Source organism: Geotrypetes seraphini, chromosome 17 (assembly GCF_902459505.1).
Source record: "Geotrypetes seraphini chromosome 17, aGeoSer1.1, whole genome shotgun sequence".
Lineage (NCBI taxonomy): Eukaryota > Metazoa > Chordata > Amphibia > Gymnophiona > Dermophiidae > Geotrypetes > Geotrypetes seraphini.
Window position 1 is genome coordinate 47,112,732 of NC_047100.1, and position 12,293 is coordinate 47,125,024.

A 12,293-nucleotide genomic window follows, 5' to 3' on the forward strand; every position below is an offset into this window, starting at 1 on the left:
TAGCCTTACCGGTCTGTAATTCCCTACTTCTTCCTTACTTCCACTTTTGTGGAGAGGGATCACATCTGCCCTTCTCCAGTCCTCCATTACCACTCCTGACTCTAGAGACTCATTGAAAAGGTCAGTTACGCCATCTATTAAATCTATAAAAAAAAAATATTCTAAGACTCCAGCTAATCCAGAATACTGCAGCCAAACTGATCTTCTCAAAACGCAAGTCTGACCATGCCTCCCCACTCCTTGCCAAACTTCATTGGCTCCCAATAATCTCCAGAATCCATTTCAAATGTTCCTGCCTGGCTTTCAAGATCATTCACGGAATCCTGCCTCCTCTTATCCCACTGTCTTTCAACTCCTCCAGTCCCGACTCCTCCAGAACTGCCCAAAGGCTTAAACTAGCCTTCCCCTCTCCACGCGGCATCCACAATTCAGGCAAACTGGGAAAATCCCTTCTCTTCAAAATCACAGGTCTTTGGAACGACCTCACCACCCCGCTGCGGATCCTGAGCTCCCTTCAGTTATTCCGCAAACAACTGAAAACCTGGCTTTTCAGCAAATTGTAGCACTATCCTTCCCCCTTTCTCTCCCCCCTTCTACACATAAGTTCATGTAATCCTTTTCTTCTTTTCTACCCACTATTTTAAGTTCTTGTAAACCGTGTCGAGCTCCATTCTCATGGAGATGATGCGGTATATAAACTTAAGGTTTAGATTAGATTAGATTTGTTAACGGAGCCACCAGAACTTCCCTAAGTTCCTTCAGCACCCTCGGATGGATTGAGGTTTTTTTGAGAATTTTCCCTGAAGCAGCTGAGATTTTTGGTGAAACAAGGTCCTTGTCAGAAGATAAAAGGTAGATTATATTTTTGTCAAGGGACTTGATGATTTTGTTGAAGAGAGTTGAGTCAGCGTTGAAGTAGGTGATACCAGATCCTTTGAAGTTAAGTGAATATTGAGATTTTTGTGCCCTTTGCACAGTAGTGGACCATGTCCCATAAAGAGATTTTGTCATTTTCTCAGTGGAGTTTTTTATGCCTATGATATGAAAACAGGCAGCTTGTCAGTATTTTATGGGTGCTGCTTTATTATGTTTTTGTGACTTTTTCTCTGGCTAGTAACATTGAATGTATGAATGAATACCGTACTTTTGTCTTAATACTTTGTACTTTGCTGATTGACCAGTTTCTCTTCTGTGTAAACCGCCTAGCAGTCATTTGATTGTTGGTGGTATAGAAGAATAAAGTTATTATTATTCTATCTGAACCCAGCTGCACCTCTGGACTGCCCTGGAACTATCTGGATACTGCTGGATGGTCTGCAGCATTATCTTAATAGTGCTGCTGTAAATCCAAGCATGGCGCCAGCTAGTGGCACTTATTTGGGAAGCAGCATCTGCTGGCTGAGTAAGTGCCACTAAATATCAGGTGTCTGATTTTATTCTTCATTGCTTAGTCACAGATTATCAAATCAAATAAAGAAAAACATCTTTTCAAAGCTGTAAACATTTAAGACATTTTTATGTTAACAATGAATTTATCTGCTATTCACAGCTGTCTCTGCTTTTGGCAAGAAATTTACATCGTTATGGTGAGGAAGTGTCATGGGGTGAGTTCCACGCTAATGCATTGATAAACTATCACTTCAGTTTGTCCATGTACTGAATTGTCATTTGTGTGAAAATTATGTCTGCGCATATCAGCAAGTTACATCAGTACACATCAGTACACATCAGTATAATGTGGGACAATACATTTATGGTGATGTTGAAAACAGGCTTTCATGAGATGATAAAAATAAATCTCTGAAGGCACGGTAACCACACAAAAGTTTTCCATATTTCTTAATGTGGATTTTTTGGGCAAAATTTCCATACCAGTCAAGACTGTTGAATATGTTATTCACTTATTACGTATTTCAGGGGTCTGTCTTCTACAGATAAGTTATATGGCTACCGACTGATTATTATAGATAATTTTAAGCCCCACCACTGTAATATCTTTAACTATATCACACTTTATAGGATTAATTGTATAAAGCATCTTTTATGGACAGAAAAGGGCTCCTTCTAAAAGTTCAGCACAAAATGTGGGAATCAAGTATGTTTGCTGACAATTCAGTGTGCCTACATGTCATACGTGGATGATCTTGTTGAGTGTAGTTAGAGTGGAACAAGGTAGACTTGCAATTTATATGTGTAGTTTATAAAATATGAGTCTATGCAGTATACCAGACTCTATAGCAGCTCTAGATATTATGGAGAATTTATACTTTTTTTCGAGCACATATACATTTTTGCAAGAGCTTTTGTGTGCTACTGGGAGTCTATTTTATAGAGGCACTTAGGCTTCTATATGCCTTTATAATATACTAATGGATCAAAGATTCTCAATCCTCTTATCCAATGAAACTCTCCACCACTCATAAAACAAATGTGAAATATTCATCATCATTTTGGGTACCACAGGCTAGATTAAAAGGAATTTTCAAGCATACCTTGATGAGTTGCCTATATACTATACATGTTGCCTATATACTGTACATCAGGAATGTCCAACAGGTAGATCCCGGAGGGGTCAGAGGTAGATCACCAGCCCCACTTGGCTCCATCTCTCCAGCAGCTTGCTCCATCACTAGGAGAGAGCTTGTGCCGGCAGGTCATCCTCCGAGGGCTTGCCGCCGCTGCTGATCTTTTGCCTGTCTTTTTTCCTTGCCTGCGGGTGTATTGGGGGCACTTGTTGTTTTCGTGCCAATAGTTTGTGGGTACCCCAGGGGGCCACCGCCTGCAACAATACGCCACAGACTCGGCGTCATACCTGCTTCTCAGAATCACCCATTCCTGCCCCCATCCCAATACCTCTTAGAAGTGTGTTATATACTGGGCGATATCCATTTGCCCGGGCTTTACCTGAATACACTTACAGTATTAGTTGTGCCGTGTGCTGGTCGTTGGTCACTTTATAGTTCGCTTTCATTAAACATTTTTGGGCAGACACAACAAAGTGTCAAGAATTTGGTGATTTTGGTGGGCTTTTCCAATTTTGTTCTAACTTGCCTGTGCCTTGCCTTCGAATTGGTTCAAACCACTGTGACATTTGCTTGCCTAGCCTTTGCGTTGATTCTACACTGTGTGCAGAATTTATTAAATCGCATGTGGTGGTATTTGAACTTGTTTGGTGGTATTTGATTATTGGTGCCAGCATGATGAATTCTTATTTTTACTTTTAGAACTGCATGTATGGTTTTGGCATCTCCAGTCCTTGTTGATCTTTAAAACTTTGGGATAGTGACAGTTTTGGACCAGATTCAGCCAGTGTTTATGGTGATAGGATAATCGCGCGCCAGACACCAGCACGCCAATAATCCAGCGCTGACAATTTGGCGCAAGAAAGAAGCGCGCCGTGGGAAAACTTATTTTTAAAGAGCTCCGATGGGGGTGTGGGGGGGAACCCTCCCACTTTACTGCATAGTGTTCGCGCTGCCGTTGGGGGTGTGGAGGGTGCAACCCCCCACATTATAGAGAAAATGGAACTTTTCCTGAAAAAAATCAGAAAAAGTTCCGTTTTCTCTATAATGGAGGGTTCCAACCCCCAAAACCCCAACAGCAGCGCAAACACTACCCCAAACACCCCCCGTCAGAGCTCTTTAAAAATAAGTTTTCCCGTGACGCGCTTCTTTCTTGCGCCAAATTGTCGGCGCTGGATTGTCTGACTATGAACCGTGTTTATACTAACTTAGCAGATTTGGCCTTCTTACATCAAGATTAGTGTTCCAAAGAAGAGCAAAACCTACCACTTTCATGATGAATGGGAAATGGACTACTTCTTCATCATGGTGAAAGACAAGTGTTGTGTAATTTGTAAAGGGTAATCTGGAACGTCATTATAAGGCTCTGCATAGCAATAAGTTTAATGCTGATTTTCCACTCAAAAGTGAAATTCGTAAACTGAAGCTCAAAGAACTTAAATCAAAATTGGCTACTTAGCAACAGTTGATGGTGAAGCCAAGGTCACATCCTTCAAGGTCAGTAACCTGATCGCAAAGAAATGCAAACCTTTCACTGAAGGGGAATTTGTAAAAGATTGTTTTCTTGAAGCAGCTGACAATCTTTTTGAAGGATTTAAAAATAAGAAGGAGAGCATAGCTACTATTCAAGATGTACAATTGTCAAGAAACAATGTCGTGCGGCGAATAGAAAAGATGTGTGGAGACACAACTGAACAATTGTTGGAGGATGTTTCAAATTGTGTTGCTTTCTCACTCCAACTGGATGAATCTACAGACATAAGAGACATAGCCCAGTTACTAGTCTTTATCTGGATGGTTTTTTAAGACTTCAGTGTTAAAGAAGAACTACTTGGAATGATTTCTTTAAAAGGGAGAAGTGCCAGTCAGGAAATATTCAGTTCTTTCCATTCTTTTGTGACAAAGTGTAATCTTCCATTGCATAGACTTGTTTCCATCACTACTGATGGAGCAAGAGCTATGACAGATAAAGTTAATGGTTTCATAGCCCTTTGTAGACAGCATGACGACTGCCCAGATTTCCTTCCTTACCACTGCATCATTCACCAGCAAGTTTTGGCAAGCAAGAGACTCAATACAAAGACTGTTATGGACATCACTTTCAATTCTGTAAATTCAGTTCGTGGAAGATCACTTCAAAGATGGCTTTTCAATCTTACTCTTGATGAAGGGGCAGTGGAAATCATTTTGCACACAGATGCAAGGTGGCTAATTAGGCACAAATTTCTGCAAATATTTTGTGATATGCTGAATGAAATAAGAAGTTTTTTGAAGGAAAGGAATGATGACCAAGCAGAGTTGGAAGATGAGTGGTTATGTGATCTGGCATTTCTCGCTGACTTTAGAGGCGAACTAAGTGATATGAACCTTGAACTACAAGATAAAAACAAATGCATTGGCATGAGTACAGTTTCATCCTACAAGAGCAAATTTGAGGTAATGATGGCTGACCTTGCAAACAACACTTTGATCATTTTCCTAATTCGCAGGACCATCTGGGACAATGTCCAAATTGTTTTTCAGAATAAGTATGTGGCAGAAATAAGAACATAAGAAATGCCTCTGCTGGGTCAGACCCGAGGTCCATCGTGCCCAGCAGTCCGCTCACGCGGCGGCCCAACAGGTCCAGGACCTATGCAGTAATCTTCTATCTATACCCCTCTATCCCCATTTCCAGTAGGAATTTGTCCAATCCTTTCTTGAACCCCAGTACCGTACTCTGCCTTATAACGTCCTCTGGAAGCGCATTCTGGAATCTGTTCTGTTATCCAGGAATTCGAAAATAGATTCTGTGACTTCCAAAAAATTGGAACAGTTGTGGAGTACTTTTCATACCCATTCAAAGTAGATGTGGATATTAAAGAAATTGCAGCTGCTATCAGTAAAAATTACTCATTGAACAAGCCATCTCTTGAAAACGAAATATTAACCCTTAAAAATGATATTTTTCTCAAGCAGATCAAGAATCGTTTTGGAAGCTAGTACCTAGAGGCAACTTGAGAAGATGCAGTGAAGCTGTGCACTCTGGTTTCTGTTCAACTTATTTGTGTGAATCTGCGTTTTCCCATCTGAAAATAACAAAGAGTACACAACGTTCCAACATGACAGATGAACATTCTCCAAGATTCCCTGAGACTGGCCCTCAAGCAATATTCACTCAACTTCAAAAAGCTGGTGGATGAAATGCAGGTTCAGACGTCTCACTAATGAGCAAGAGCAAAATATTAAAGATTGTGCAAGATCAGCCTGGATCAATACTTGACCTAAATTTAACATAAATTACTCAATAAAAGTTAAAGAAAGTTATTACTCAATAAAACTTTAAGAAAAAATGTACTTTCCATTTCCTCTCGCAGTTCTTACTAGATCTTCGTCTCTCTGTTTTGTTTTTGCTTAATTTGCTTAACTGCTGATCACATCCAAGTAAATGACAGAAGGTTCATTAAAAATGGAGGGGGAGGGGGGAATCCTCCAATTTTATTGGGTTAAAATTTAATTTGAAACTAATTTGAAACTTAATTTTCATGGTGGTACATCACCGGCACTTTGGCCGAAAAAAGTAGATCACAAACTGTTCGAAATTGGACATGCCTGCTATACATCTTATGAACTTAGAAGGAAGCTCTCTGCATATGCTATAGCAAGAATTAGCAGTAGATTTGAGAAACTGAGATAAATATATCACATACTCTGACTTAGGGCTTCTTTTACTAAGGTGTGCTAGCGGTTTTAGCGCGCGCTACAATGCCCCAAGCGCTAAAAACTAATGCCTCCATAGAGCTTGCGTTAGTATTTTTCATTTAGCGTGTGGTTTGTGCACACTAATCTTAAGCGCGCGCTAAAAACACTAGCGCACCTTTGTAAAAGGAGCCCTTAGTACTGAAGTTCACTATTGTTATGATATGTGCAAAAACTACAGTAACTATAAGACAATACAAAAATTCTCTACCAATTATTTATCCATTTATTACTATACTAAAAACTTTCATGGAAAAAAAAGCCTCAGGAAACTTATCAGATCATACTCCAAGAGAGCTTAAAAATTGATAACCAGCATAAAAAACATTCTTCCAAATATCATTTTATAAAATCTTCAAAAATTAAAGTTAATAAAAAATTATTTCATAATTCATAACCTCAAACAGAGCTCTTCTTTCTTAACTGCTTTACTTGAATCATCTACATCCAACATTAGCCAATATAAGAACATAAGAATTGCCGCTGCTGGGTCAGACCAGTGGTCTATCGTGCCCCACAGTCAGCTCGCGCGGCAGCCCTTAGGTCAAAGACCAGTGCCCTATTTGAGTTTAGCATTACCTGCATATGTTCTGGTTCAGCAGGAACTTATCTAACCTTTTCTTGAATCCCTGGAGGGTGTTTTCCCCTATAACAACCTCTGGAAGAGCATTCCAGATTTCTACCACTCTCTGGGTGAAGAAGAATTTCCTAATTGCTTCATGGATTTCTAGAATCCAAGTACTGTACTAAAAAAAAGCAAAAAAAAAAAAACCAAACAATGAAATCAAACATCAAAATATTTTATCAATATAAATACCAGCATAGATTCCCACCTCACATTCCCAGTCTCTTCTTGCCTCCCCAATCTGCTACATTTCATTGAAAGGGGTGAATAAACATGTGGATAAAGGTGAGTCAGTCAATATTGTGAATTTGGATTTTCAAAAGGCATTTGAGAAAGTACCTCATGAAAGACTCCTCAGGAAATTACCTCCTATCCCATGACGTTTTAATGTCATATTGTGGATTAAGAACTGGTTAAAACTCGACGGCACACACTTTCTGCTTTCTGCAAAATATGAGCTGTTTATGAGAAATGGAGAGCTTCACCATAGGTTGACCCTATGCTCTGGATCAGGGGTGCCCAAATGGTCATAGAAACATAGAAATAGACGGCAGATAAGGGCAACGGCCCATCTAGTCTGCCCACCCCAATGACCCTCCCTACCTATCTCTGTGAATAGATCCCACATGTCTATCCCATTTGGCCTTAAAATCAGGCACGCTGCTGGCCTCAATGACCTGAAGTGGAAGACTATTCCAGCGATCAACCACCCTTTCAGTAAAGAAGAACTTCCTAGTGTCACCGTGCATTTCCCGCCCCTGATTTTCCACGGATGCCCCCTTGTTGCCGCGGAACCCTTGAAAAAGAAGATATCCTCTTCCACCTTGATGCGGCCCGTGAGATATTTGAATGTCTCGATCATGTCTCCCCTCTCTCTGCGTTCCTCGAGTGAGTAGAGCTGTAACTTCCCTAGCCGCTCCTCGTATGGGAGATCCTTGAGTCCCGAGACCATCCGGGTGGCCATTCTCTGGACCGATTCTAGTCTCAGCACATCCTTACGGTAATGCGGCCTCCAGAACTGCACACAGTACTCCAGGTGTGGTCTTACCATGGATCTATACAATGGCATAATGACTTCAGGTTTACGGCTGACGAAACTCCTGCGAATGCAACCTATGATTTGTCTTGCTTTGGAGGAAGCTTGCTCCACTTGATTTGCAGTCTTCATGTCCTCACTGACGATCACCCCTAAGTCTCGTTCCGCTTCAGTTCTTGTTAGGATCTCGCCATTAAGGGTTTAAGTCTTGCATGGATTTTGGCTGCCCAGGTGCATAACTTTGCATTTTTTGGCATTGAAACTGAGTTGCCAGGACCTAGACCAGCGCTCCAGTAGAAGTAGGTCATGCATCATGTTGTCTGGCATTGAATTTTTGTCTGTTGTGCTTTTGCCCACTACATTGCTTAGTTTGGCGTCATCGGTGAATAATGTTATTTTACCTCGGAGCCCTTCTGCCAAGTCTCTTATGTAGATGTTGAAAAGGATCGGGCCCAGGTCCGAGCCCTGCGGCACTCCACTTATCACCTCCAACATTTCAGAGGGGGTGCCGTTCACCACTACTCTCTAAAGCCTACCTCCAAACCAGTTCCCAATCCATTTGGTCAATGTGTCGCCCAATCCCATAGAACTCATCTTGCTCAGCAACCTGCGGTATGGTACGCTATCGAATGCTTTGCTGAAGTCCAGGTAAACGATGTCCAGGGACTCCCCAACATCTAGCTTCCTCATCACCCAGTCAAAGAAGCTGATCAGGTTGGATTAGCAGGATCTCCCCTTAGTAAATCCATGTCGATTACATTGCCTTTGCGATCTTGTTCTTCCTGCCTCCTCGAGCCAGGCCAGGCTCGTACAAGCGCTGGACCCATAAGACTTCACCTCCGACGTCAATCGCTGCCTGGCTGGCCTGGAGCTTCCTCTCCAACGTCAGAATTGACGTCGGAGGTGAAGGCTTGTGGGCCCAGCAATTGTATGTGCCAGGCCTGGCTCAGGGAAGCAGGGAGAAATTGGCGTGGTGGCTTGGGGGGGGGGGGCAGGGGGAGAGAGAAAGAAAGACAGGCAGGCAGTGGGAGAGAGAAAGACAGAAATAAAGAGGGGTCAGAGGAAGAGAGACAGAAAGAAAATGGGAGGGGGCAGAAAGAAATATTGGATTTACAGAAGAAGGAAGTGCAACTAGAGACTCATGAAACCACCAGATAAAAAGGTAGGAAAATGATTTTATTTTCAATTTAGTGATCAAAATGTGTTTGTTTTGAGAACTTATATCTGCTGTCTATATTTTGCACTATGGCCCTCTTTTACTAAACCGCGATAGTGGTTTTTAGCGCAGGGAGCCTATGAGCGTCAGGAGCTGTGAGGGGCATTCAACGCAGCTCCCTGCACTAAAAACTGCTATCATGATTTAATAAAAGGGGAGGGGGTATATTTGTCTATTTTTGAATAGTTGTTACTGAAGTGACATTGCCTATTTTAAAGTCATTTGCCTTGACCTCTTTGAAAAAAATCCCGAATATAAATGATAATTAACATTTTCTCTGCAATTTTAAAATTTTTATTGTTGGTAGATCATTTTGACTTGGTCATTTTAAAAGTGTGAGCACCCCTGCTCTTGATTTTCTGCTTCCCTGGTTCCTGCTTCCTATGACACTGTAACTTTATTGGGGGTATTCCTGTTGAGAGGGGGGAAAGGAAGGGATGTGGGGTGTAATAAGCCTAAGACTGATTGTACTGTATTAGCAATATTTGTTCATTGGCTTTTGTATATTTGCTGTTTTGTGTGATTACTCAATAAAGCATTTTAAAAATTAAAAAAAAAGAAAGATAGAAATCAGAGGGTAGGGTTCAGTGGTCAATTTTCTCAATGGAGAAGGGTAGACAGTAGGGTACCCCAGGAATTTGTGCTGGGACTGCTGTTTTTAAACATATTTATCAATAATCTAGAAATAGAACTAATCAGTAAAGAGAGTGTGGTATAGTGGTTAGAGCTATGGCCTCAGCACCCTGAGGTTGTGGGTTGAAACCCCACACTGCTCCTTGTGACCCTGGGCAAGTCACTTAATCCTCCACTGCCTCAAGTACTATTAAATAGACCATGAGCTCGCTGGGACAGATAGGGAAAATGCTTAAGTACCTGATTTGTACAAAGGGGGTACTGAAAAGTTCTCAGCCCAACCAACTTCCTAAATTCTGAGTATTATTTTGTTCCTATAGCTGAAAAGTGTTATTTTATTTTGCAAAGTGCCAATTTGCAGAATCGTAATGCTACATTTTGACATTGTTTCAGATCATTGATTGAACCATGTCAATGAAAAGTGTGGAATTTTCAAGTGTGGAACTCCGAGCCGTCATGAAGATCCAATTCCTGAAGAAAACTCCAAAGGAAATCCATGAATGTATAATTGCAAACATTGAGTGACAAATGCTCATCATACTTCATAGTGAAGAAGTGGTGTGCAAACATTTAGTGTGGAGATTTCGAGACTGAAGATGCAACAAGGTCTGGGAGACCTCAAACACTGTCAACTCCTGAAATTGACGACCATGTCCATGACTGAATTTTGGCAGATTGGCGAATATCAGCTAAAACAATTGCTGAGACACTACAGATATCCAGGGAACATGTTGGGTATATAATCCACAAGCAGCTGGGTAAGTAGAAGCTGTCAGCCAAGTGAGTGCCCAAATGTTTGAATGCTGTTGAGAAACGACATTGAGTGGATTCTTCCAAGTTGATTTTGCAGCATTTTCAGCAAACTGGTGCCAACTTTTTGGAACGATTAGTTACTGTTGATGAAACATGGTTATACCACTATGATCCTGAGACAAACAATAGTTCGGGGGTGATGGGGCAAATGGCAGGAGGGAGTGGGCATCCCTCCAGCTGAGGACTGTCAGGAGGTTTAACTGTTGCAGCAAGAGGAATTGGGCACTCCTCCTGCTGTGGACATTTGGGAGGGGGGGGCTTTAGGGGTTCTGGCAGGAGGGAGTGGTCATTCCTCCTGCTGGGGGATATCTTGGGGGTGGCAGCAGGAAGGACTGGACATCCTTCCTGCCATGGACTGTGTCAGCATATTCATCGTTGTGGCAGGAATTGGGCACTCCTTCTATGAACCTTCGGGGGGTTTCCGGCAGGAGGGACATCACTCCTGCTGGGGAATGCCTCAGAGGGGTGGCGGCAGGAGGGAGTGAGTATCCCTCCTGCTGCGGACTGTCAGGAGGAATTGGGCACTCCTTCTGCCATGGACATTTGGCAGGGGGCTTCAAGGGTTCTGGCAGGAAGGAGTGGGCATCCCTCCAGCTGACCAACTTCGCAGAGGCGACAGGTTTCCTGCTGCAGCCATTAAACTGATTGTGGCAGGGAGATTCCCTTTCCGCGATCAGCTCAGCTGCCACGTGTATTTGAAATATAGGCAAGCATTTTGCTGGCCTACATTTCAGGCACCTATCATGGTGAAACCACGCTCACGCCTAGCCTTGGGCTAGCTTAAGCGGCTCTGCGCGTCTCCCTAGGCTCGTGAAAACGGCTACAGTGTAGGCGGCCTGCCTCAGGGTGTTGTTGTTTTTTTAACGTGTGTCCCAATTGGCTGGTTAGACAGCGGTAGGACACCTACAATCGGGACACCGTTTATAGAATTTGGCCCTTATTGTTTGGCCATTTACTTTTTCTAACTATGTTGGTCCTAGTCTTTAGTTTCTGCTTCATCCATCTTCTCTTAACACTTGTCAGCATTTCCTATCCATTTGCAATTTTCTCTCTCCTCCATTTCCTTTCAGCTTATTTATTTATTTTTCTGCCTTTGTCCAGATTTAAGTCATTCTGACTAGTCAGTCTTCAAATTCCCTCTATTACTGTGACTCCTACAGATTCTATCTTTTTCCCACACTCTTGCTCTCCTATTCCACTTCCCAGTCTTTCACTGTATTCTCTTCCATCCAGCATTTGTACTCTGCCCTCCAAAGTCCATTCAGCATTTGAATTTTTTTTTCTTTTTCCATCCAAAATCTACCCTCTGGCTATACCCCTATTTCATCTAGCATCTCCTCTCTCATTCCCCCTTCCGTCAGTATCTCCCTCCTCTCTCTGTCAACCCCGTGGACACCCCTCCCACTGCTTCCCCAACCCAGCAACAACAGTGGCACAACAAAACAAGTCATTTACAATAGTGTTCTTCAACCATCAGTCTGTGGACTGGTGCCGGTCCACAGAAATTTCCTGCTGGTCCACACGGCCAGCACGTGCATCAAGCTCAAAACAGTGTTCTTCAACTGCCGGTCCACGGTGCGATCGATGCGGCGTTATCTTTGAACCAGCTCCCTCTTCCTCACTGATTCAGTGCACAAAGCCACGGGCAGTGGCTCCTACGCATATCCTGTGCCTGAACCGGAAGCCTTCTCTCTGATGTTGCAATGTCAG

General features: G+C 42.5%; 1 protein-coding gene across 1 annotated transcript in view; it reads left to right on the forward strand.

Annotated features, from left to right (window-relative positions):
- The window catches only part of BSN (bassoon presynaptic cytomatrix protein), a 191,404-nt gene extending 185,804 nt beyond the window's left edge, over window positions 1-5,600 (forward strand). Inside the window, exons 10-11 of the mRNA XM_033926633.1 lie at window positions 1,550-1,604; window positions 5,481-5,600. Coding sequence (XP_033782524.1) covers window positions 1,550-1,590 — 41 coding nt within the window. The 3' untranslated portion in view covers window positions 1,591-1,604; window positions 5,481-5,600. The remainder of the gene's footprint in view (window positions 1-1,549; window positions 1,605-5,480) is intronic.
- Window positions 5,601-12,293: the final 6,693 nt, after the last annotated feature.